The sequence below is a fragment of the Polypterus senegalus genome, chromosome 6, assembly GCF_016835505.1.
Source record: "Polypterus senegalus isolate Bchr_013 chromosome 6, ASM1683550v1, whole genome shotgun sequence".
Taxonomy (NCBI): domain Eukaryota; kingdom Metazoa; phylum Chordata; class Cladistia; order Polypteriformes; family Polypteridae; genus Polypterus; species Polypterus senegalus.
Window position 1 is genome coordinate 63231223 of NC_053159.1, and position 23037 is coordinate 63254259.

Here is a 23037-nt window from a genome sequence, read left to right on the forward strand (position 1 = left end):
TGGGTTTTCTCTAGGTGCTCATACTCCAAACACACACAGATGAGTGATGCTAAATAGGCCCATGTTATGTGTGTGTGTTTTCACCCAGTAATGGGACAGCACCCTGTCCAAGGATTGGTCCTGCTTTGCACCCAGTACATGCTGGGACAGGCTCCAGCTTTCCTGTAATTCTGTTCTGGATAAGCACATTTGAAAGAAGGACGGATTGAAATAGTGGGTGGCACAATAGTTAGTAATGGTGCCTAAGAAAGTGGGTTCAGCTACTGGCTCACCAACAGTTTGTGTGCCATCTGTATAATCCTTCATGTCTGTGTGTGTTTTTGCCAAGTGTGATTGTGGACCTTTCCTGCGATGAAATGGTGTCCACTGCTACTGGCATGGTCTCTGCATTAACAGATTAACTAGAGAATATTTGAAACATGTTATATTTGGCATATAGTGCAAAGTGTAAACACTTGTTTAATTACTTCAACATTTTACGAAGACCAAAAATACAAATATTGCTTAATCATTTATCTTCGGTTATTGTATGATGAGAGTGTATGATGACACTTATCTAACATACTGATGCTCTTTTCGCTTACCATGTATTTTATAGATTCCTCTGTTAAGTTAAAAACCGTGAGTCTGTTTATTGGAATTCTCATGTGAGGTCACTAGGTTTTATTCCTGTTTGAAAATAAATTAATTACTAAAGCGGCAATTCCATTACCTTCGCTCTCTTTGGAAATCATAGATAGTTGCAGTATTATTTAGTGATTTATCAGTTATTTGGCATTTTCAGTTGTCGGTTGTTTAACAGACTGATCGCGGAACACCTGACCTTCCCCGTAATCAGCCCACCTCCCGCCTTCTTCTCGGCTGTGCGTATCCTCTAAGACACCTCTGTCCCGCGGCGGATTATTTATTTATTCGCTGAGCTCTCGGAGGCCATTCGATTCTCCACGCTGAGAAGCACCAGAGCGCTGTACCAGTCTAACCACCTGTAGCTCTATACGCACCCAGAAAATAACAAACTGCTAGCCGGCGACAAGCGCGATGACCTCCGCGTGCCGCGTCATGCACACTACGATTGCCGCCGCCGAACTGCTGGAGGGTCTGGAAGGAAAGCGCTAAAGTGGCTCCGGCTCATTCGTGCAGGATGGACTTGGAGAGGACGCTGGCTGCAGCACGACAGGGAGATCTAGACGCCCTGAAACAGCTGCATCGGGATCGAGAGTTGCTTGCAGAAGTGCGAGACCCGCTTGGGGCTACTTTGGTGCATCACGCAGCCCGCGCTGGGCGACTGAGCTGCGTTCGATACTTAGTAGAAGACGCGGGACTGTCCGGCTTCAGCCGTGCCAGGAACGGAGCGAGTCCCGCACACGACGCGGCAGCCACGGGTAACCTGGGCTGTCTGCAGTGGCTTCTGAACCTGGGTGGCTGCAGAGCAAAGGTGAGAACGGGGGCAGACGAATTTTCTGAAGTAGATCTGGTGAGGGTTGAGTAACGCCTGCGCGTGAAGAGGGATCCGAGTAAATTATCTGAAAGCTTGAAGTGGTCGGGATAAGACAAACATATTAAGAAAAACTGAAAATGCAGAATAATGTAGCCTAATAATATCAATATTGACGAATAGTGACCGTACGAGCAAGAAGCGAGCTTAGCCGTAATCTAGCGGTAAATAACTAATTCAAGTTATTGTAGGTGAATACTAAAGAATAATAGGGGGGAACGGGATGTGAAGTTAGACAAACAAAGGCGAAACAGGAGAGGAGGTGCGATGAGAACGGCATTGAACTTAAAAGGTAGCATAGAAAATGGGGCTACACGAAGGAGAAAGTAGGAAGAGCGAAAATAGTGACTAGAAGCCAGTGTGTTATACGGGATGTTAAACAGGCAAGATAGATCTCAGGGGGGCTGTTACATCTACGGTTGGAGTCAGGTTTGTATGAAGAGAGAAGTTTTCTGAAAAGTAAAACTGGGAACAGGTGAGCAGTGGCTAGAGCCTTAAATTATATCATGTAACATTCGCATTCCCACTTCTGCCAGTAAACGTAAAACGAGGCGAATGCGCCATATGGGCAAGGCATAACACATCTTTTCTAAGATTAATTACATAAACTAGACACGTATCAAATATAGGAATTGCAGATGAGTGAAAAGCATAGATAGACTTGCAGTTCAGTGTAGATTAGGACATAGTTCCATGCTGTGGAATGACAATAATGATTAGGATAGGCGAGATGGCATAAAAGCCTTTATTTGTTTAGTGAGATAAACAAATTACATAATCTCAAAATGTCTGTTTATTATTAAATACCCTCTTTTTAATAATTACACATTTACTCACTGAAGGAGCTTACTGTGAGGTCCTTTTGTCGTATCACACCTACACTGCTGCTGATCAGGCTTTGTTCCCCTTCATTACAAAGTATGCTTTATTGAACACACTTAGCTGCACTGTGATATGATTGGATTTGTACAAAAACTGCTGAAGTGCTTTTGTGTGTGTATTTATATTTCAACAATTGGTTAAATCAATCAGTTTAATAAGAACATTATCTTCACAATGAAGATACTAGAAAATGTACAATATGACACAAAAATAAAAAAGCAAAATTCAATACATGGAATTGAAAATAATAATAATAAAAAAAAAAAAACGGAGGCCACAAGGTAGAGAAAATCCACAGGAAAGACTCAGATGAAAATCTTTGGGGTACCAGGTCACTCTGTCCACTGCATTCATTTCAATACTGTTTAAATCTGCCAGAAAATGGACAGTCTGAATAATTTTTTGATTGTAGTCAGATCTGCCTGTTGGTTTGCTTGTCTGTTTTTTGCCTTTAATCTCATCTTTGTTAACTTGTCGGTGATTACTCGCATTGTATTAAAGTGTGAATTTTCTGACATGGAGTATGGCCAAAACAGAAGAGCACTGGTACCTCCAGCCAATGCTAAGAAAAGAATTCCCTTGTTTAGTGATGGCAAGTCCAGCAATGTTTATCATTCTACTAATGAGATGTGTACCTAAAAATCTTAAAATAACATTCATCAGTTTGATAGACCACACACCTTTGTAAAAGTAACCTCGAACGAAATTTTGAAAAAGCTACTTTTAAGTGTTTTGTTATGACTGTCTGTGCACACATTTGCATCCAATAATTATTCTTTTATTTCAGTTGAAGCAATGAAGACATTGTTGATAAATAACTATGTGCAGGAGATTATAAACTATTTACAAATATGTATTTCAACAATAGCTGACAAAGCTTGCTTTTAAAAAGCTTGGTTATTTTAATCGACTGAAGTTTTCAATTGTAGCTTCCTCAGACTCCTTCCATGAGTTGTTGACACCTTTGAAAATCAATATTGTGCAGATTCGATTAGGGATATGATGAGGAGTTCATTCATTATGGTGTAGTGTCACTGAGCACTAAACTTCAGACACAATTACTGCAACAATAGATCTGGGTTCAGACAAGAGAAATTGTATTTACATACCACCTTTTCACAGGTTCTTAATACTTCACAGTCTCTTATTATTTCATTCTTTTCCTCCACACCTCTCAGGTGAACATTACCCTCTTACGCCTTACTCTGACACCCAGAGTTAGATCTTGTGGTCCCTTTTATGCCATGCCCAGGAGTACTTCCAATGGCAGCACATTACAAGGAAGATGCACTCCTAGCTCAGGTGGGAGCACTGAAAATTAGGGACAGCTCCTCCCTGGAGGCCCCCACGTTACCCAGCAGGGCTGCCCCACTGTACTGCAACTCCCAGATTGCCCTGTGAGTGCATGAATGAGAAGGCAATACTGATCAGGGGAGCGTGCCACCTTGGGAGGCTGTGTACTCCATCCATCTCTTATCCTGGCCTCCCAGCCAGGTAAGGGAACAGGGGGTTCAGCCGTTTCCACTGTCCATCACCACTGCCTCAGTGTGTATGTTTAAGAATTATTTGAAATGTAATGAAGTAGGTGCAGTGCAGAGTTCTCTCAGCTGCTTTATATCTTCCTGAACTGCAAATTAGCATCCTGTCCAAGGCACTGTTTGTGGAAAGTTTATGATTTTAATTTAGCACTGTATGAGTGATTGTGTCATGTAATAAACTGCACATTTTAAATAATGGTTTTAAGATGGCAGTCTACTGGGGTGTGTGTTTCCTCCTAGAAACGCTGCTTGACAAAGAACCATTTAATTCTGGTAATGGTTCTTTAGGCTTTAAAAAGGTTTCAAATACATGGGGGGAAAAAAACAGAATTCTTTAATATGTTAGGCTGCCTATCGGGATACAACAGTTAAAGAAAACCTGAACTTAGCTGGTGGTATATTGTATGCAACAAGAGCCCTTTTAAAATCATGAGCCCATTGGTATTGCACGAGTCTGTTATAATATTTGCATGTCTATTTATGGATCCTTTTATGAATCTAAATAACTGAACGTTCTTTCTGGAACCTCCTGTAGATGGTTCTTTTTGTAATCAGTAATGTTTCTCCCTATGGCATTGCACTAAAGAACCACTCTGGCATCTTTGTTGTTTTTAAAAAAAAAAAAAAAGTCTAGTTTCCCAGCTAGGTTTAGCATGGACTATTAAACATATTTTGAAATGATGGCTTTTCTCACAACTCTGATTTGGAATAAACATTTTTTTTAAATGAGTGGATATGTAAACAAGTAAGCATACTAAATTGTAAGATCAGGATCCAGATGTCCAAATGATGGACAGACATTGACATCTAATAGTTAGCAGAGATATGTAAAGAATCAGTACTGTATAGTGCTGCGATTAGTGCATCAAAATATATCATTGATATACGGAGGTCAAATATTGGAATATTTGTTTCATGCCAACTGTAGGTATTCAGAGGCAATGTGTTCTAGTGAAACTTGAATGACAACATTTATTGCTTTTCCACTCCTAGATGATACAATAAATCACTTTCAATATCCATTGCTTCTGCAAAGCTTTAATTTAAACACCCCCTTCAGAATGCATTTTTTCTACCTAGGTGTCGATGCCAGATTGCTAATGTTAGCACCGCTGCAGAATCCTCATACAGAATACTATGTTTTTGTTTTAGATGATCATTTATGCACAATTTTAATGTTTAAATGTTCACTTGATAAGAACTTGAAAAATTAGGGCAAGAGCTCTCTACCAGCTGAAGTCACTTGTCACTTTCAACTTCAGTGTTCACATGTGTCTTTCATCCTAATTGGGCAAAGTAGAGTTTTACATCTTAAAGTCACAAAGTAATTTATATATAATAAAAGGTAAAGTACCACTTCTAGTTAACAGAAATAGCCCAAAAGTTGATAGAAATCTACGTTTTGAACCTAATGCTTGTATGCAAAATTTGGATAACCTAAGTGAAGGTGTACTCAAGTTACTGTGCTTACATACACACACACACACACACACACACAGACATAATTCCAAAAATTGTGTTTTCGGACTTGGGGAGGTCTAAACTGTCGATTCATCAAAATCTTGAATTGGAATTTTTGGAGGATTCCAATACTTTCCCTACACTTCATATACAAGAAAGTCAGGGAGATCTAAAACATCTAGTTTAATCAAAATCTCGACATCAAATCTTTGGACAATTACAATACTTTTCCTATTCTTTGTATACGAGCAAGTAAAAATTTAAAGAAGAAGGCTATGTTATTTTTCCTAATAGTTATTAGTTCCTCAGAATTTTAAACATGCATTCAAATATATTCCAAAAAATATTTTCAATGTGAAGCATTATAGTCTCAGGTTTTGTTTGATGGCCCTCTTTTATAAATATAAGGGCTCATCTCTCAAAGGGTTGCTCAGTATTAAAGTCAATCAGTGTACCAATTTGTGCATTTTGTACTGTACTATTATTCCCAGTATTAGTGTGGTGATCTGAGATACTTGAATTTTACAACAGTTGAAGAGTTTAATAAACAAGCAGGGGAAATGGAGTCAGTGATTTATTTATTTATTTTTGTTTATTTATTTATTAGGTGTAACAGATTGATGCAATTGTATTGATAGGAAAGGATTTCAGCTTTGACAAAAGTCAGATAAAACTGACCATTTTATGGTATAGTGTAGAACTGACTCACAATTCCCAGTATACCTTAAATGCTCTAGCAGGTATTGTAGTCTCATTGACTTTGCCCTGGAGTCCTTGGCAGTTCCTATCACATAGCCAAAGTAAGTGACTGTGAAAGTGCTGGTTCAGTGCAAGTGTACTGTATCTGTGTGATTTAAACATTGTTTTGAATAAATGTACCAGCTAAGCAAGTTATGAGTTAAAGCCAAAAATAAGTTTTCCTCCAATAAGTATGTTTAATATTGTAGAAAGGGGTAAATGCTGTCAATTCTATGTATACAGTGGTGTGAAAAACTATTTGCCCCCTTCCTGATTTCTTATTCTTTTGCATGTTTGTCACACAAAATGTTTCTGATCATCAAACACATTTAACCATTAGTCAAATATAACACAAGTAAACACAAAATGCAGTTTTTAAATGATGGTTTTTATTATTTAGGGAGAAAAAAAATCCAAACCTACATGGCCCTGTGTGAAAAAGTAATTGCCCCCTGAACCTAATAACTGGTTGGGCCACCCTTAGCAGCAATAACTGCAATCAAGCGTTTGCGATAACTTGCAATGAGTCTTTTACAGCACGCTGGAGGAATTTTGGCCCACTCATCTTTGCAGAATTGTTGTAATTCAGCTTTATTTGAGGGTTTTCTAGCATGAACCGCCTTTTTAAGGTCATGCCATAGCATCTCAATTGGATTCAGGTCAGGACTTTGACTAGGCCACTCCAAAGTCTTCATTTTGTTTTTCTTCAGCCATTCAGAGGTGGATTTGCTGGTGTGTTTTGGGTCATTGTCCTGTTGCAGCACCCAAGATCGCTTCAGCTTGAGTTGACAAACAGATGGCCGGACATTCTCCTTCAGGATTTTTTGGTAGACAGTAGAATTCATGGTTCCATCTATCACAGCAAGCCTTCCAGGTCCTGAGGCAGCAAAACAACCCCAGACCATCACACTACTACCACCACCATATTTTACTGTTGGTATGATGTTCTTTTCTGAAATGCTGTGTTCCTTTTACGCCAGATGTAACGGACATTTGCCTTCCAAAAGTTCAACTTTTGTCTCATCAGTCCACAAGGTATTTTCCCAAAAGTCTTGGCAATCATTGAGATGTTTCTTAGCAAAATTGAGACGAGCCCTAATGTTCTTTTTGCTTAACAGTGGTTTGCGTCTTGGAAATCTGCCATGCAGGCCGTTTTTGCCCAGTCTCTTTCTTATGGTGGAGTCGTGAACACTGACCTTAATTGAGGCAAGTGAGGCCTGCAGTTCTTTAGACGTTGTCCTGGGGTCTTTGTGACCTCTTGGATGAGTCGTCTCTGCGCTCTTGGGGTAATTTTGGTCGGCCGGCCACTCCTGGGAAGGTTCACCACTGTTCCATGTTTTTGCCATTTGTGGATAATGGCTCTCACTGTGGTTGCTGGAGTCCCAAAGCTTTAGAAATGGCTTTATAACCTTTACCAGACTGATAGATCTCAATTACTTCTGTTCTCATTTGTTCCCGAATTTCTTTGGATCTTGGCATGATGTCTAGCTTTTGAGGTGCTTTTGGTCTACTTCTCTGTGTCAGGCAGCTCCTATTTAAGTGATTTCTTGATTGAAACAGGTGTGGCAGTAATCAGGCCTGGGGGTGGCTATGGAAATTGAACTCAGGTGTGATACACCACAGTTAGGTTATTTTTTTATCAAGGGGCAATTACTTTTTCACACAGGGCCATGTAGGTTTGGATTTTTTTTTCTCCCTAAATAATAAAAACCATCATTTAAAAACTGCATTTTGTATTTACTTGTGTTATATTTGACTAATGGTTAAATGTGTTTGATGATCAGAAACATTTTGTGTGACAAACATGCAAAAGAATAAGAAATCAGGAAGGGGGCAAATAGTTTTTCACACCACTGTATTTCTATAGCTAACAAGTAAATAACATTCAAACCAAAAGAAAGGTATGGGGTCCAGGACAAGGGCTTTTCATAAAGACTGAAGTAGAGTGCTTCAGAAGGCATTTAACTCATTACATCGGCTTTAGAAGTGACACTATATATAGAAGGGAAAAGGAGATTAGTGAGATGTAAAGGCACAAGAAGGGAAGGAGGTTGATGAATGGAGCAACAGTAAACACTAAAGAATGGACTCGGTCCCTAGAAAAGTGCAGTCCTGGTTGTGCAGTGCAAGAAGAAGGCATAGCTACTGTTGCTATTTAATCACTGTATTTTATTCTTTAATTATAAGCCCTTTTATTACTATTTATTCCCTTATTGTTTACCTCAATAGACCTCTAGTTCTAGACAGAGAAAGATCAGAAGGAGAGTGGAAAGTTCTGTACGCCAAGTAATACTTTGGAAAGGAAAACTCACAGCTTAAGTATTAAGTCTTTAAAAAATCTTCTTGGCACATTGTACAATGAAATTCTTACTTGCATGTGTCCAGCAGACTGGTAATGACAAAAACAACAGACACAAAATTAATGTATATGTTTAAGAGTAAGATTTACAGAACTTACTATCACAGAAGCAAATAAGAGCTCCATTTTTATAACCCATATACTCTTACGTGGCCACGGAATTGTTGCAAACCACACAGCGTCAGTTATTGCACACCTTTTAACTATGTAGTGAGTTTATGCATTTTTTTTTAATCTAAGTACAAATGTACTTATTTGTGTGGGTTTGGGTCTGATCAGGTCATGGTTCTTAAAGCAACAGATTCGATCAGCTGCAGTTTTATTGTTGTAGGCACAGGATTTGGTATAATTCTATAAAAAGCCACCCATGAAAGCACATTTCGATTCAGCTAAGTTGTTTCAGTAACCATCAGTTACCAATAGTTAACCATTGTCAGTCAACAGAAACACACGCCCATCTTTCAACTTCTCTTCACAGTGTGAAGGTTTAAAGTATTTCATTTTTAGTAGAAATGCAACTATAAGTGTATATCGACAGAGGTAACTGGCATTTCTGAGACTTATTTAGCTTATAAACGACCAAGTCTCTGGGATTTCTACAATAAATAGGCAATGGCGTTCAATGGCAACCATTCAGGGGCCATGTATTGCCATCTGAGGGATGGCTGTAAAGTTCCCAGCCACTTGCTTATATGTTGCCTGTCCCCACTCATAAAAATGTAATATGGCCCTGTCTTTCCAACACTTGCGAATAATACAACAACATAGTCCTGTTATTTCTGATGTGAGGCCTGGCACAGCCTCTTATAGTGTAGGTTGGGAGGTTTTTGGGGGAGAGGGGCAAAGTTAGTTTTTCTAAAGAGTATTGAGGGAATCTCTTCTAGTTCCTTCTGTGGTGTGTCCTTATTTTGGTGCCCTTGCACTAATTACTTACAGGATGTCCACTCTTTTTCTGCAGGATTTACCAACCCCCTTGCAATGCTGCTCTTCAAACAAGGCATGGCAGCATGCATTGTAGGAGGCCCTGACCACTTCCTACCCATTCTGTGCCAGACTAGTGCTACCTCCGCCTTTGCAAATCCCTACAGGAGGTAGACTTCAATTTTCATCAGTTGTGTCATTTTCTGATTCCATTAATTAACGGTATCTGCAAGCTACACTTTTTTGAAATATGATCATGTTTGCATTAAAAACCTTGATTGCATTTCGGTTTTTGTCACATCTTTGGATCTTCTTTTGATAACTACCACTAGTTAGTGATTCATTGCAATTTATAAGATCATGGGTATGCCTCCTTTTATGTTTTAGTAATATCTAGCTGATTTTTCACTTGATGGCCTGGACATGGCAGAACACCATATTTTGCTGCTCCTCCATCCAGAAATCAAATCAAACCTATTGTTACAATTGTGAAGTCTGATTGTATAACATGGCTGCAACTGTTTCTCCTTAACAAATGTTTATTTGCTTATTTGATTCATTCCCAAGCATGAAATTAGGAACGCGTGTCCCTGCATTTTCTCTTTTCACATAATAGCAGAACTGAAATATCTAGCCATGTTAAATATGAGGGCAATTTTCAGTCCAGTTAATTGAGGGTTTGCACTCCTGCCTGACATCATCAAGAGACCAGTTTAGGATCCTGGGCAGGCCACCATCTGAATGCATTTGCATGTCCTCACCATGGAGTATTGTGATTTTTTTTTTTTTTTTTTGTCTGTTCCATTCATCACCCAGAAAAACAAAAAAAACATTTAAAAAGTGTATTTAGTTCATTATTGACACTAAATTATCATAGTGTATGAGAGAATGGGTTTATCTTTGAATGTATGCTATTCTGGGCTGGTTCCTGCTCTGACACCATGAGGTTAAGGACCGGCTTCTGCAACCCTAACTTTAGCACAGCAAGAACATATGACGGATGGATGAAGTTTGGGCATGTTCTAGAATAACATTTCTGTTGTTTCTATCAAATTTAAAATTTTACTGCATAGACCAGTATTTCTTAAAAATTCATTTTGCCGCAATGCAATCTTTAATTTTTAGTTTCTTTGATACCCACTTCGCAAACCATCTGCAACCCATTACCAATAAATACAACAGTAACTCGCGACCCAATGGTGACAATACACAATTTAAGAAGCCCTGGCATAGACTAATACAAGGGAACTTCCTTTTACTCATCATCATTTTCTACAGAATTCCATGCCTTCTTGATTTGGTAAACATATTAACTAAACTGACTAAATTTATTTTCTGGTGTTGCTCTCAATTTCTCTTACTATTTGTTGGCTATTTGGTCAATCATCAGTTTTGGGTTTGTTAATTTTGTCTAAATCTTGCAATCTATAAAACATATCAGTGATGTTAAACTGAATCCTGCATTCTTGTTACCTGAGCATGCCATCTTTAGAATTATTTCAAATGTCAGCTTTAACAACTTTCTTCTTGGTGCACCTTTCTGTTCTACTGAATTGACACCCTGCTTTCTAGGCAGATCACACGCACCCACCAAAAAACCACATAAATTAGCATGCTTTTCTACAGTAGAATGTCTGAAAAGCCATAGCATTTGTATAGGTTGCTTTATTAAGAGTTGAAGATCTGTACAGAACAAATTCAATTTTTAAATTTTCATTTAAAGAAGTTTGGTTAACCATTATTTTAACAAAAAATGGATTGTTGTTTGATGCTCATTTATTAAAAGTACCTAGTAATTAAAAAAAAAAAAAAAAAAAAATAGTCATACCACAGTTGAATTCAAGTTCTTGGTATAGATGAGTTGCCCATAACTTAACTGTTTAACCTCAAAAGTATGTCTCCATAAATCTGTGTGTGTCTTGGGGGAGGGTAATGTTACTCTATGGATGACATGACTGCTTGTCTGCAGCTTTGTTCATGTTAATCCATTCCCCCAGTGCAGTGGGCCAATCTGTTTATCGCATATAATCCATGAGATACAAAACTGGTTACAATACCTTCAAGCTGTTTCTTGCTAAATTAGGCCGTTGTCTATCATTCTGAGTACACCAAGATTAATCTGAGCTTGTTTCACTTATTGAAATCCTTCCCTTATATTGGCAAATCTGAAACAACTGCGTGGTTAATAATAATCAAAGAGCATTCAACCTGACAGCTGTATCTTTTAATTATTATCATGAAAATGTTACTGGCCACTTAAGCAAGAATCACTCTGTGTGTGAATAACATCTTTCCTGCTGTAGTTACTGTGGCCACTCACAACTTTTGATTTGCCTCTGTCTCCCCCAGATCGTCAAACACCCCCATCCAAACTAAAATTGTATTCACTTTTAAAGTATAGAGTATGGCACATAAATGAAACTATTTGAGTTGTCAGATTGTTTTAATCATTTATAGATAGATAGATCGATTGATCTTTGTTCATCTCCTGGGGGAAATTTAACTTTTTACAAAAGCTTATTAAATAAATGTAATTAATAAATAAATTAAATACATGTACAAACACACACACACAATATGGTCTGAACACATACCAGAATGACTAAAAAGAAAGAAAGAAAATTAAAATGTCTGACTTGGCGGTCCCATTTACAATGAGGCGTTATGCAGGCTTATTGTTGCTGGTATGAAGGAGGTCCAGTAGCATTTAATTGACACACCTCTGCTGAATAATTCATTGGCTGAAAGTCCTCAATGTTAGTGTACCGAGATAGGATGTGCAGAATTGTTCATAATGGCACTCAGTTGTTTTTTTTTTTTTTTTTAATTTTTATTTATTAATTTTATTACAATCAATACATAGCAATCAAGTTTTACAAAAAAGAATTATGCTAAGAACAGATCGATCCCCACCCTTGAGAGAGAGAGAGCAAGCCAAACGGTGTAAAATTTAAGGCTTGGAAAAATACCTAAATTAATAAATTCTCTGTGCTTTATAAACTTATTTTAAAATATTACTGATTAGATCCTGCCATGTTTTGAAAAAAGTCTGTACAGATCCTCTAACTGAGTATTTGATTTTTTCCAATTTTTAAATAATATAACACATCAGTTTCCCACTGACTTAAAAGAGGAGAGTTTGGGTTCTTCCAGTTTATCAGAATGAGTCTGCGTGCCAACAGTGTAGTGAATGCAACCACAATTTGTTTGTCCTTCTCCACTTTAAGACCCTCTGGAAGAACCCCAAACACAGCTGTTAATGGGTTAGGAGGGATTGTGAGTCCAAGGCTGTCTGAGAGGTAATTAAAAATTTTTGTCCAGAATAATGTTAATTTGGTGCAGGCCCAGAACATGTGACCTAGTGAGGCTGGGGCTTGGTTGCAACATTCGCAGGTTGGATCAGTTCTGTTTTAACTCTCTCCTTTGCTACTACTTCCAGGGTCCAAAGTGTGTGCCATAAATGAGTCTGCTGTTTTAACTAGTTTGTTGATTTGGTGGGCCTCTACTGAAGCAATGTTACCAGCACAGCATGGTGTAGAATGCTGCACTAGTCATTACAGGGTTATAGAAGATGTGAAGAATGTCATTACTCACATTACAGGAATGCAGTTTCCTGAGAAAAAAGAACCTACTCTGCCCTTCCTTTATATAGTTCCTCTGTGTTATTAGCCTAGTACAGCCTGTCATTCATGTGTACCCCCAAGTACCTGAAGCAATGTCCCACCTCTGTATCCACTCCCTGAATAGTGATTGGTTGTAATGGCTGTTTGGTGTGGTGAATGTTATTGATAGATAGATAGATACTTTATTAATCCCAAGGGGAAATTCACATAATTATTAACCAGTTCCTTGGTTTTTCTTATATTAAGTAACCAACATTTCTTCCCTCACTAAGAAAGAAACATCATTCATGTGTCTCATCCCCTTTATCACCCCATTCAGTAAGTGCAGAATTATTTGAGAACCAGTAACGGCACACTACATTGTGCAGTGAATACACTTGACTTGTGCATTCAAAGTTTTCATACTCTTTCTCTGTAAGTTTAGCATTCATTTGCTCAGAGGTTGATGTGCTTGCTTCTTCCTGAGCAGCTCTTCTTTTCTCCACTCTAGCGGCCTGCTTCTTCTCTTCTTTCGCCTGCATCTTTTCCCGTTAAAACTGATTAAGTCACAGTTTGTGTTGCAATTAGTACGTTTTCCTTAATTGTTTACTTAAGCTGGCACAAGATTTCTGTAAATTGTTGTATATGCTTATACCTGGTAAAAACTTAATTTAATTTAGTGAAATTAATTTTAACATACTTGAGGCAAGGTTAGTGACATGTCCAAAATAATAATGCAAAAGACCCCTTCGCCCCAGATGATGACTAAAAAGTTACCAAAATCCAGATTTTCCAATATCTTAACAGACTGAGCTTGATGACCAGTAGCATTTTTTATTATACATCATTATTTCATTATATGCTGCAGCTGACCCATGTCCCTGACCTGGATACAGGTTAAGAAAATGGATGGATGGACCCATTTTTCATATATATCTGTACATATGCTAAAATTTTTAATTCATTTATTTGCTTAAAGCACATAAGTACATTTTTAAATCTGCTTAATCCAATTGCAAGTGTCTGGAGGTGATAGTCTTTTCCAGCATGACTTGACATGGTACCAGTCCATCACCGGGCTAATTAAACAGCTAAAGTACAGTTCATGATAAAGTTACTGCATGAAAACTGTTGGAGGAAAACTTAGTAGTTTGAGGGAGCAAAATGTTCTTAATTAAAATGCTCAATAGCATTTGAATTGCATGTGAATATCTACTGTAAGGGATTGCCATGGGCAAAGATGCCACTAGAATGAAACATAGCAGAGAGAAATGGAGAGAGAAATGTTAGTGCATTAAGAGATAGACCAACAGGGAGTGCATGCCCAATCAGAGTGAGTGGTGCACAGGAACTAAATCTTCCTATATGGTATTAGGGTGAAAGAGACAATAGTGTTGGCAGGAAACAAGTGCAACTCTTCTAGACCAACTGGTAGTAGGAGGGTTCAAGGTGTGATGGGCAGATGGTAAATAGAGAACAGTTCATCTGGAAGATGATTTGCTGGTCTGGCCATTGAAAGGTCATTCAGGGAGTATAGGGCCACCTGAAGGGATTACCAATAATGTTTCACTATACCTTTTGAGGACTGGTCCGAAGCCTAGGGGCATTTCATCTGAAAGTAAGTCTGGAATTAACTTTCAAGGTTCCACGCACTCTGTACTCTAGTGAGTTTAGAGTTGGGAGGTAACACCAAAGGCTGAAAGAAATAGACGCCAGAGTTTGGAGACAGATTGAAATTGCTTGGGTATTTTTTGTAGGTGGGAACTCCACTAAATAGTTAAGCACTTCAACCATTATATGATGCAGGATTTGCTTTATTTTTTCTGTCTTTCTCTGATAATTTTGAGTTCTTCCTATACTCAACTGCACCTTGGTGTTTTTTTTGTCTGATAAATGGTTCTGTAAGATTCCTGGACATTTATGTTAGTTACTCCAGACTGGGTAGATATGGGGTGCTATCTTATCAAAACGCACACTGAAACCTTCATAAGCTCACATGTGTGCAAACATATACATATTGGCAAGTATCTCTTGGAGTTTCAGCTGTGTAATGATCTTGTAATCTACATCGAATGCGTTTCTCTCAGACTTGTTGATTTTAATAATATATTTTCCCCAAGAACTTTGTACATGTTTTTAAATATGGGTAAAATTCAAAATAATATTTGATAACTCCAATGAAACATAACATCAAATACAGCATCTATGAACATTTAGCACAATGGTGAGCAATGTTGCTTTACTGAACAAGCATCTTTGCTTTAAATCCTGTTTGCATTCCATCATTGTCTCTGAGTAGTCTGCATGGTCTCCTTATGTGAGTTTCCTCCAAGTACTCCTGTTTCCCTTTCACATCCCAAAGACATGCAAATTGTGTCAAGAGACTATTCCAAATTGGCTTACAAGTGGAAGTATTGGTATGTGTGGTTGGGCCCTGTAATGGACTGGTACTCTGTCTAGTGTTGTTTCCTGTCATGCTGCTGGTATGGGTTCCATTCACTTATGACCTTGTAAAGGATTAAGTGGGTTAGAAAACTTATGTATCTATGAGCTTGACTGTTTTTATTAGGTTCTGAACGTTTCTCATAGTAATACACAGTTATGGCTACAGGGGTTGAATTATAAAGAACGATTAAAAGAGCCAAGCCTTTTCAGTTTAAGCTAAAGAAGATTAAAAGGTGCCATGATTGAAGTGTTTAAAATTATGAAGGGAATTAGTACTGTGGATCAAGACTTATTTTAAATTGAGTTCATTAGGAACATGGGGACACAGCTGGAAACTTGTTATAGGTAAATTTCGCACAAACATTAAGAAAGTTTTTCTTTACACAGAGAATGATAGACACTTGGAATAAGCTATCAAGTAGCGTGGTAGACTGTAAGACTTTAGGGACTTTCAAAACTAGACTTGATGTTTTTTTTAGAAGAATTAAGTGGAAGGGACTGAAACGTTTTTGGGCTGAATGGCCTGTTCTCGTGGAGATTGTTCTAATGTAACAATTAATATTATGCTAACTTACCTGCTCTATACTTCACTGTGAGCATACTTTATGCAAACAAAGGACAAAGTAGAAGCAATTGATAAGCCAAACAGCAGCAATAACCAAATAGGTGGACAGACGACTGAAGAAGGGGCAGTGTCTGCCCTGGACAGGGAAAAAAGAGATGCATTCACACGTGGCCTCTACGGTTAAGTCTGAAGTAGAAAGAGGAAGTTTGGTAAATCTCAAGGAAGATATCAAGGTCCGTTGTTAGCAAATGTGCTAAAATACTCGAGTGCCAGGTGTTGTGGCTGCGAGTAGGTGCCACTTCTCTAGAAGCAACAAGGGAGGGAGAAGTGGAGTTCAGAATTGGGTGTCATCAGGTCTAAGGCCAACCAGGAGCAACACAGTGGCATCAAGAGGAAGTCAGGAGTTTCAGAGGCTTAAGGTCTTGGTCTATTGCATCCAGTCCCTGATCTGTTTCTCAATTAAATACACAAAAAACATGAAGTCCTTGATCCTTTTGTCCAACTCATACAATATAGCCGCAATGAACATTATATCATTATACAAACATGTGCAAAAGCCCAACCTTGCTTTGCTTATACATTTACTTCTGTAGACTTTAAAGGGGGAACCACATATAATACTGCATCAGGAGTGGGCAGAAGGAGGAGTACAGGAAGCTAATCAAAGACTTTGTTAAATGGTGCGACTCAAACCACTTACATCTTAACACCAGCAAAACCAAGGAGCTGGTGGTGGATTTTTAGGAGGCCCAGGCCCCTCATGGACCCTGTGATCATCAGAGGTGACTGCGTGCAGAGGGTGCAGACCTGTAAATATCTGGGAGTGCAGCTGGATGACAAATTGGACTGGACTGCCAATACTGATGCTCTGTGTAAGAAAGGTCAGAGCCGACTATGCTTTCTGAGAAAGTTGGCATCCTTCAACATCTGCAATAAGATGCTGCAGATGTTCTACCAGACGGTTGTGGCGAGTGCCCTCTTCTATGTGGTGGTGTGCTGGGGAGGCAGCATAAAGATGAAAGACGCCTCACGCCTGGACAAACTTGTTAAGGCAGGCTCTATTGTAGGAGTAAAGTTGGACAGTTTAACATCTGTGGCAGAGCGACGGGCACTAAGCAAACTCCTGTCAATCACGAAGAATCCACTGCATCCACTGAACAGTGTCATTTCCAGGCAGAGGAGTAGCTTCAGTGACAGACTAAAGAGATCGTTCCTCCCCCACACTATGCAACTCTTCAATTCCACCCGGGGGAGTAAATGCTAACATTATTTAAAGTTATTGTCTGCTTTTACATGCATTTTTATTACTATTTAATTTAATATTGGTTTTTTTTTTGTATCGGTATACTGCTGCTGGATTATGTGAATTTCCACTTGGGATTAATAAAGTATCTATCTCTCTATCTCTCTGGCACATTATCTTATGAAATTTCCTAGGCGAAGCCAGATAACACAACTAGTGTCTAATAATATTGGTTCTGAGATACGTCTTAATTACAAAACCTAAACGTGATATATATATGTGTTGAGCAACAGTCCAAGCAGGTTAATATTGACAAGATTCTTTTTAAACAATAAGCAGGGATACAGAAACAGAAAAAATGAATGAATGAATAATACTTTTAGAGACACTAATAACTGAGAATTTACCTCTTTGATTTGTGGTCATGTTATTCACAAATATGTCCGCTTCCCGAAACTTTTATCTCTGATGCAAAATCATGCCCAAGGCATTTTTAAAACAAAAATTGAAAGAAATGACCCTGGAATAAATGTAACGTTGAGGTGTGTGTTTATTGTTTGGTGCTTTAGAAATAATTCTTTTGCGATATAATAATTTTATGCAAGATTTTGTCTTGGGTGAAAAATCAACTAACTGTGTGTCTGCTGTTAATTACATTACAAGCATCACGAGCCATCATAGGCTATAATAGCAATGTTCCTAAAATGGACCATAAAAAAGAAGTTGCTTTGGATTCATCAGATGAGTGAAATCATGTAATTATACTGGCAGGATCCCTATCCCAGTAACATCAGGCAAAACCCTAACTGAAGTGCTAGTACTGTATATGCCTGGACACACTTAAATTTGTTCATTTCATGCCCTTTTAGAGTGTCCAGTCAACCTTTCATGACCATCTATAGGATGTGGGGGTGCCTTTTTTCTGCAGAATGGCCAAATGATCTGTCGGCCAATGTATGAGATGCACTGTTAGCCTGCAATTTTAAACTTAAAGATTGAGGTTCATTCCCTTAGTATGATATACTGTTGTAACTGCTGTTTTAGGTTTTGTAGATCCCAGTTGTACACTGATTTTTTTTTTTTTTTCCCACACAAAATCAAATTATAACTCATACTCATTTACTTAAGTACCATTATACAGAATTTTAACCTGTTCAAGTACTTTAAATTCTTCTTCTGAATATATATGCTGGGTTTAAAACCATGAAAGGCTAATACTAATCCAATTTTGATTTTCAGGATAGGGATAACTCTGGGGCCACAGTATTACACCTTGCAGCTCGCTTTGGCCACCATGAGATAACCGACTGGCTCCTAAGGAGTGGGGAAGGGGACCCCAATGCTGTGACAGACACTGGAGCCCTTCCTGTCCACTATGCTGCAGCCAAAGGAGACCTTGCCTCACTAAGACTTCTTTTGGAGCATAATCCCAGGTAAGACATCTGTCAAAGATCTGAGAGGAAGAAAACATGGAGACAGAGTGTTCTATTGCTGAAAGATTTAATCAAATATGAGGAAAGTGTGATTATTAATGAGAATTAAGAATGAAAATGTCATGGATTCTGTATAGAAGAACAGAATATACGTTCATGATGTACCATAGTTATAAAGTGGTTACAGAATGTACAGATGGAAAAGTTACAATAAAGTGCATGGGGCAATTTATGCTACTATTTTCTAAATTTATTTATTTATATCTTTTGGTAAACAAGTATACATTTTTGAATGCATGTTAAGGTAAAGCCAGAAACTCATATTTTATTCCTGCTTTACACAGGTCTGCTGGATAACGTAAGCTTTACCTGGGTAATGCTGGGTTTATCCAGGTCTTCCTCAAGTTTTCGGGCTTGATCCTCAATACTGTATATGTATAACTACTAAAGGCTAACCTTTTGTTACATTGTGTCAGTGTGACATGGCTAAATAAAAGCAGCACAAGGGAGACTTAAGAATGCTTATAGAAGAAAGTAAAAAAACCAAAGAAAATGCATGTTTTTTAAAACTAATTGTTTAATTGTTTTATTGAACTTCTGAATAACTGTGATTCTAATACAACTATTGCACCAGTTGTCTTTCCAAGACAGTGTTATAAAAAATATATTTTTTTAAATAATATAATAAAAGTATATTCCTGAAAGCAGTTATTGCAAATGTAATAATTAAATAATAATTATTACATTTTATATTAGGCAAAACTTTCTTTAAAGTATCTGTCTCTCTATACACTATTGCTGCCTTGTAGAGATTTCATTGTATTAAAGTTGCTTAACTTCTGTATCAAAGTTTTTACATTCAAATTTGAGATTGAAAGTCTGTGCAAGTGTGGGATGGTATAATTTATCTGTTGTCTAATTGGTGGACTACATCCTGGAAACCTTTTTTTTTTTTTTTCTGCTATAGAATAAAGGAAATGTACTATTTAGCATGTAGAGCGTATGGTGTGTGGAGAGGGAGTTTAACAACTACAAAAGTTTCTAGTTGTAAGGAAAGTGGCGAGATGTACAGTTACAGTATCAGGAACTCTAGAAACATGCAGTAATTATAGAAAAGCTTGCAAGGAATGACTATATACCAGTATCACACTTTTTTTTTTTTTTTTTTTTGTACAAGAACATTATAATTTGAGATATTTGTTAATACAAATTCCACAACACTGTCCCACTCCACTGGATGGAGTCACATATATAAAAAAAATGAACAATAGCAGAAGAGCAAGTGAAAAAGTAAAAGTCAGATGAGACAAAAAGGATATCATTTGGAAACTGTAGAAATGTCACCCTAAAACAGTGGACCTCTTCCAAACACCTGCTGTGTCATAAGGCCTTTCCCAAGGAAATTGCTAAAACGTGCAAATAAAGTGTGATTTAAGTTGAACCAAACAATCCCCTTGAATTAACTTCCTTTAATGCTTAGTGTTTGGCAGTAAATAACAAGTTTACTGTCTAGTTCCCAACACAGACTAAACTTAGGGTATAATATTAAGCAAATGTAAATAGTAAAAGGTCCAGACTACAGCCATCCTGCAATCACTTCTAGAGGATATTCTGTAGTTTGTGATCATTTTGAGAATCAACAAAACAAATATATGCCATATTCACAGGCACAAAAGACCTGCTCAGGAATAAACAGTTCTCATTTAATAAAACAATTGAATTAACAGATTTGATCTTAAATCCTATGATTTTTTGATAGCTTGGAAATTAGTGTACAACAGGGGTTTGTAAAACCTGAAGTTAATGTGATAATGTTCTTTTATGCATACAAAAGGGAAAATAAGAGCATGAATTTGTAATTATGTACATAGATTCATTTTGGTGCCCACAAATGGAATTAGAGACTTACTCATTGCAATACAAGATTTATAGGCACTTCTAAACCTTAAAACCTAAAGAAAATATTGATCAGTAAAATAAGAATGATTTTAATATACTGTACTGTTATAGGCTAGCACAAAGCCAATCCAGAAAGACTTTTGAGCCAAAGCAATAGAAGGATTGTTGAATTCTATTAAATAAAATACACAATACTAAAATATATTACATAGATTTTTTGCTACAAACTATTCCAAAATACCAACTCATTTGTCTTATTTTTTTCATATGTCACTTGGGTATACAATTTTTAACATTCACCTGACTGCTCTGGCAATGTCGCACAATAATTAATATAATATGTTCACTATATACACTAGCACCCAATGATGCAGAATCATCCAAAAATTGACAATTTCTAGTTGTAAGGAAAGTGGAGAGAAAATTGATAGAAATTTATACATTTTTTTTTTAATGAAATTGCCACTAGGTTAACTTAAAATTTTTAGTCAATTGTTTTAGCACAGCTGAAACGTGTTGTTCCATTCAGTAACCGCAAGTAACATGTTTTTCTTTGGGTTTCAATATAGTGGCATTCCTAAAGTTCAGTCCTGAGTTAAAATGGCCAGAATGCTCAGCTTTTTCATGACACACTAGTCTATTGTTGTTTTGCAAACTGAAGCTTATTCCATGCAAAGATTGCCAAGAAACCAAACATTTCCTATAAAAGATGTTCACTATTGTCTTGAGAGAAGAGAGCAAACTGCATCTAACCAGGACAGAAGAAGCAGAAGGCCGAGATGCACAATTGCACTACGTGCACTTGAGGATGTATTTATCAGAATCTGTAGTTTGAGAAACTGACACCTTACAGGTCCTCAGTTGACTGCTTACTTAAATAGTATGTGACAAATGCCAGTATCATCAGCAACAGTGAAAAGAAAAGGTAAAAATTGTCAAAAGAGCATAGGCATTGGACATTCTCAGTGATGCCAAACATTTTACCATTTTAATATTTTCTTTTTATTTGCCAGTTGTAGATATGGCTTTTTCTTGGAAACTACCTCTAAGGCCAGCATCTCAGAGTTGTCTTTACATTGCTGCAGATAGATAATCTGCCTTTTTTGGCATTATATCCTTTCATATAATAATATTTTAGGGTATTCTTTTGGTTATGATACCCTTGATCGTGTGGGCACATCTTAAGATGATTTGTGATTTATAAACTTGCAGTAAATGGGAAGGATTTGGGAACACGTATTAATACTTAGGAATATTTTATAAATCATTCATAGGAACTTTTAGGAAACCTCATACCTTCAGATCTGGATCATTCTACATAGATTTTTATGAGTGAGGCTCCTGGTCCTTTGCAGAACCCGTGTCACTCCTCCTGCATGTGAAAATCCTCTTTAAGACCATCTGGTGCCCTGTTAGGCACTGCACCCACAGTCTCCAAGTGCAGGACGTACACTTAGCACTTCAATCCAAAATGTAAATCTCCTTTTTCTATGCAGATATTAGCTTGAGTAATGTTTTACTGTTACGCTAGATTTAACAAAGGTGGTTCTGAATCCATAGGTCATTAGGCTAGTAGACTGCATTCATGGCATACGTAGTAAATAAACTGACAGTGGAATTTAGATTAAATTAGATTATACTTGACTGCTGTTGTCCATGTGTTTCAATTGATCTTGACCACAGGCCTAAGAACTGTTGGTTAATTTATTTGAAAAGATGCCATGTGATAAACTAAAACCAAATATTCATCAGAAATCATAAGTTAAGCATTTGCGTGGTGCAGCTTTGTTTACCCTTTGTCAATGTTCTTTGGAAAGTAGGTTCACTGTCTTACAGGTTAGCTGGATGCTTTCAGATCTCAGAGTTATAACCAGCATTACAGTTATAGTATGCAAGGGGTAAGAGCTGAGTAGCTGTTAGTTGCATAGGTATAGTTTGCATGTTGTTGGTTTTTCCTCTTTTTGTTTTTTACTCTGTTCTGTAATTCATATTGTGTAGAACTTTGTGTTCTGTGAAACCAAATATAGCTGTGAAGCACCTAGAATCTATGAACCCTTCTGGGACCACCTAATAAACAACACCCATGTAACGAGTAAGAGAGAATTCTTGAAAGGAAAATTTGGAAGTGCAATTGAATTGTGTATGTTTACAAAAAAAGTTAAAAAGAGGGGGATGCAAAACTATATAACATTGCAGCCGTTAGTGATTCTTTTTTGAAACACAGTTCAGGCAGTACCAGTACAGTTTGCATGTTCTCTCCATTTATATGGGATTTTCTCTGAGTACTCAAACTTTCCTTCAACTTTCCAAACATGTATCTGACCACTTTAGAGAGCATATTCATACAGGCAGGCATTATGACATGGAGGCGCAGATTAGAAAATGAATGATCAGACATAAGGGGTACACACAAGGTTCCTCTCTGCTTTATCTTCTTTGTGAGGAGGGTGTCTAGA

The 23037-nt window shown here is 37.6% G+C and overlaps 1 protein-coding gene across 3 annotated transcripts in view; it reads left to right on the plus strand.

Annotated features, from left to right (window-relative positions):
- The first annotated feature begins 838 nt into the window (after positions 1-838).
- Positions 839-23037, plus strand: part of espn (espin) — a 150325-nt gene continuing 128126 nt past the window's right edge. For all 3 annotated transcript variants that reach the window (XM_039756126.1, XM_039756127.1, XM_039756125.1), the window contains exons 1-2: positions 839-1435; positions 18489-18682. In XM_039756126.1, coding sequence (XP_039612060.1) covers positions 1142-1435; positions 18489-18682 — 488 coding nt within the window. In that variant the 5' untranslated portion in view covers positions 839-1141. The remainder of the gene's footprint in view (positions 1436-18488; positions 18683-23037) is intronic.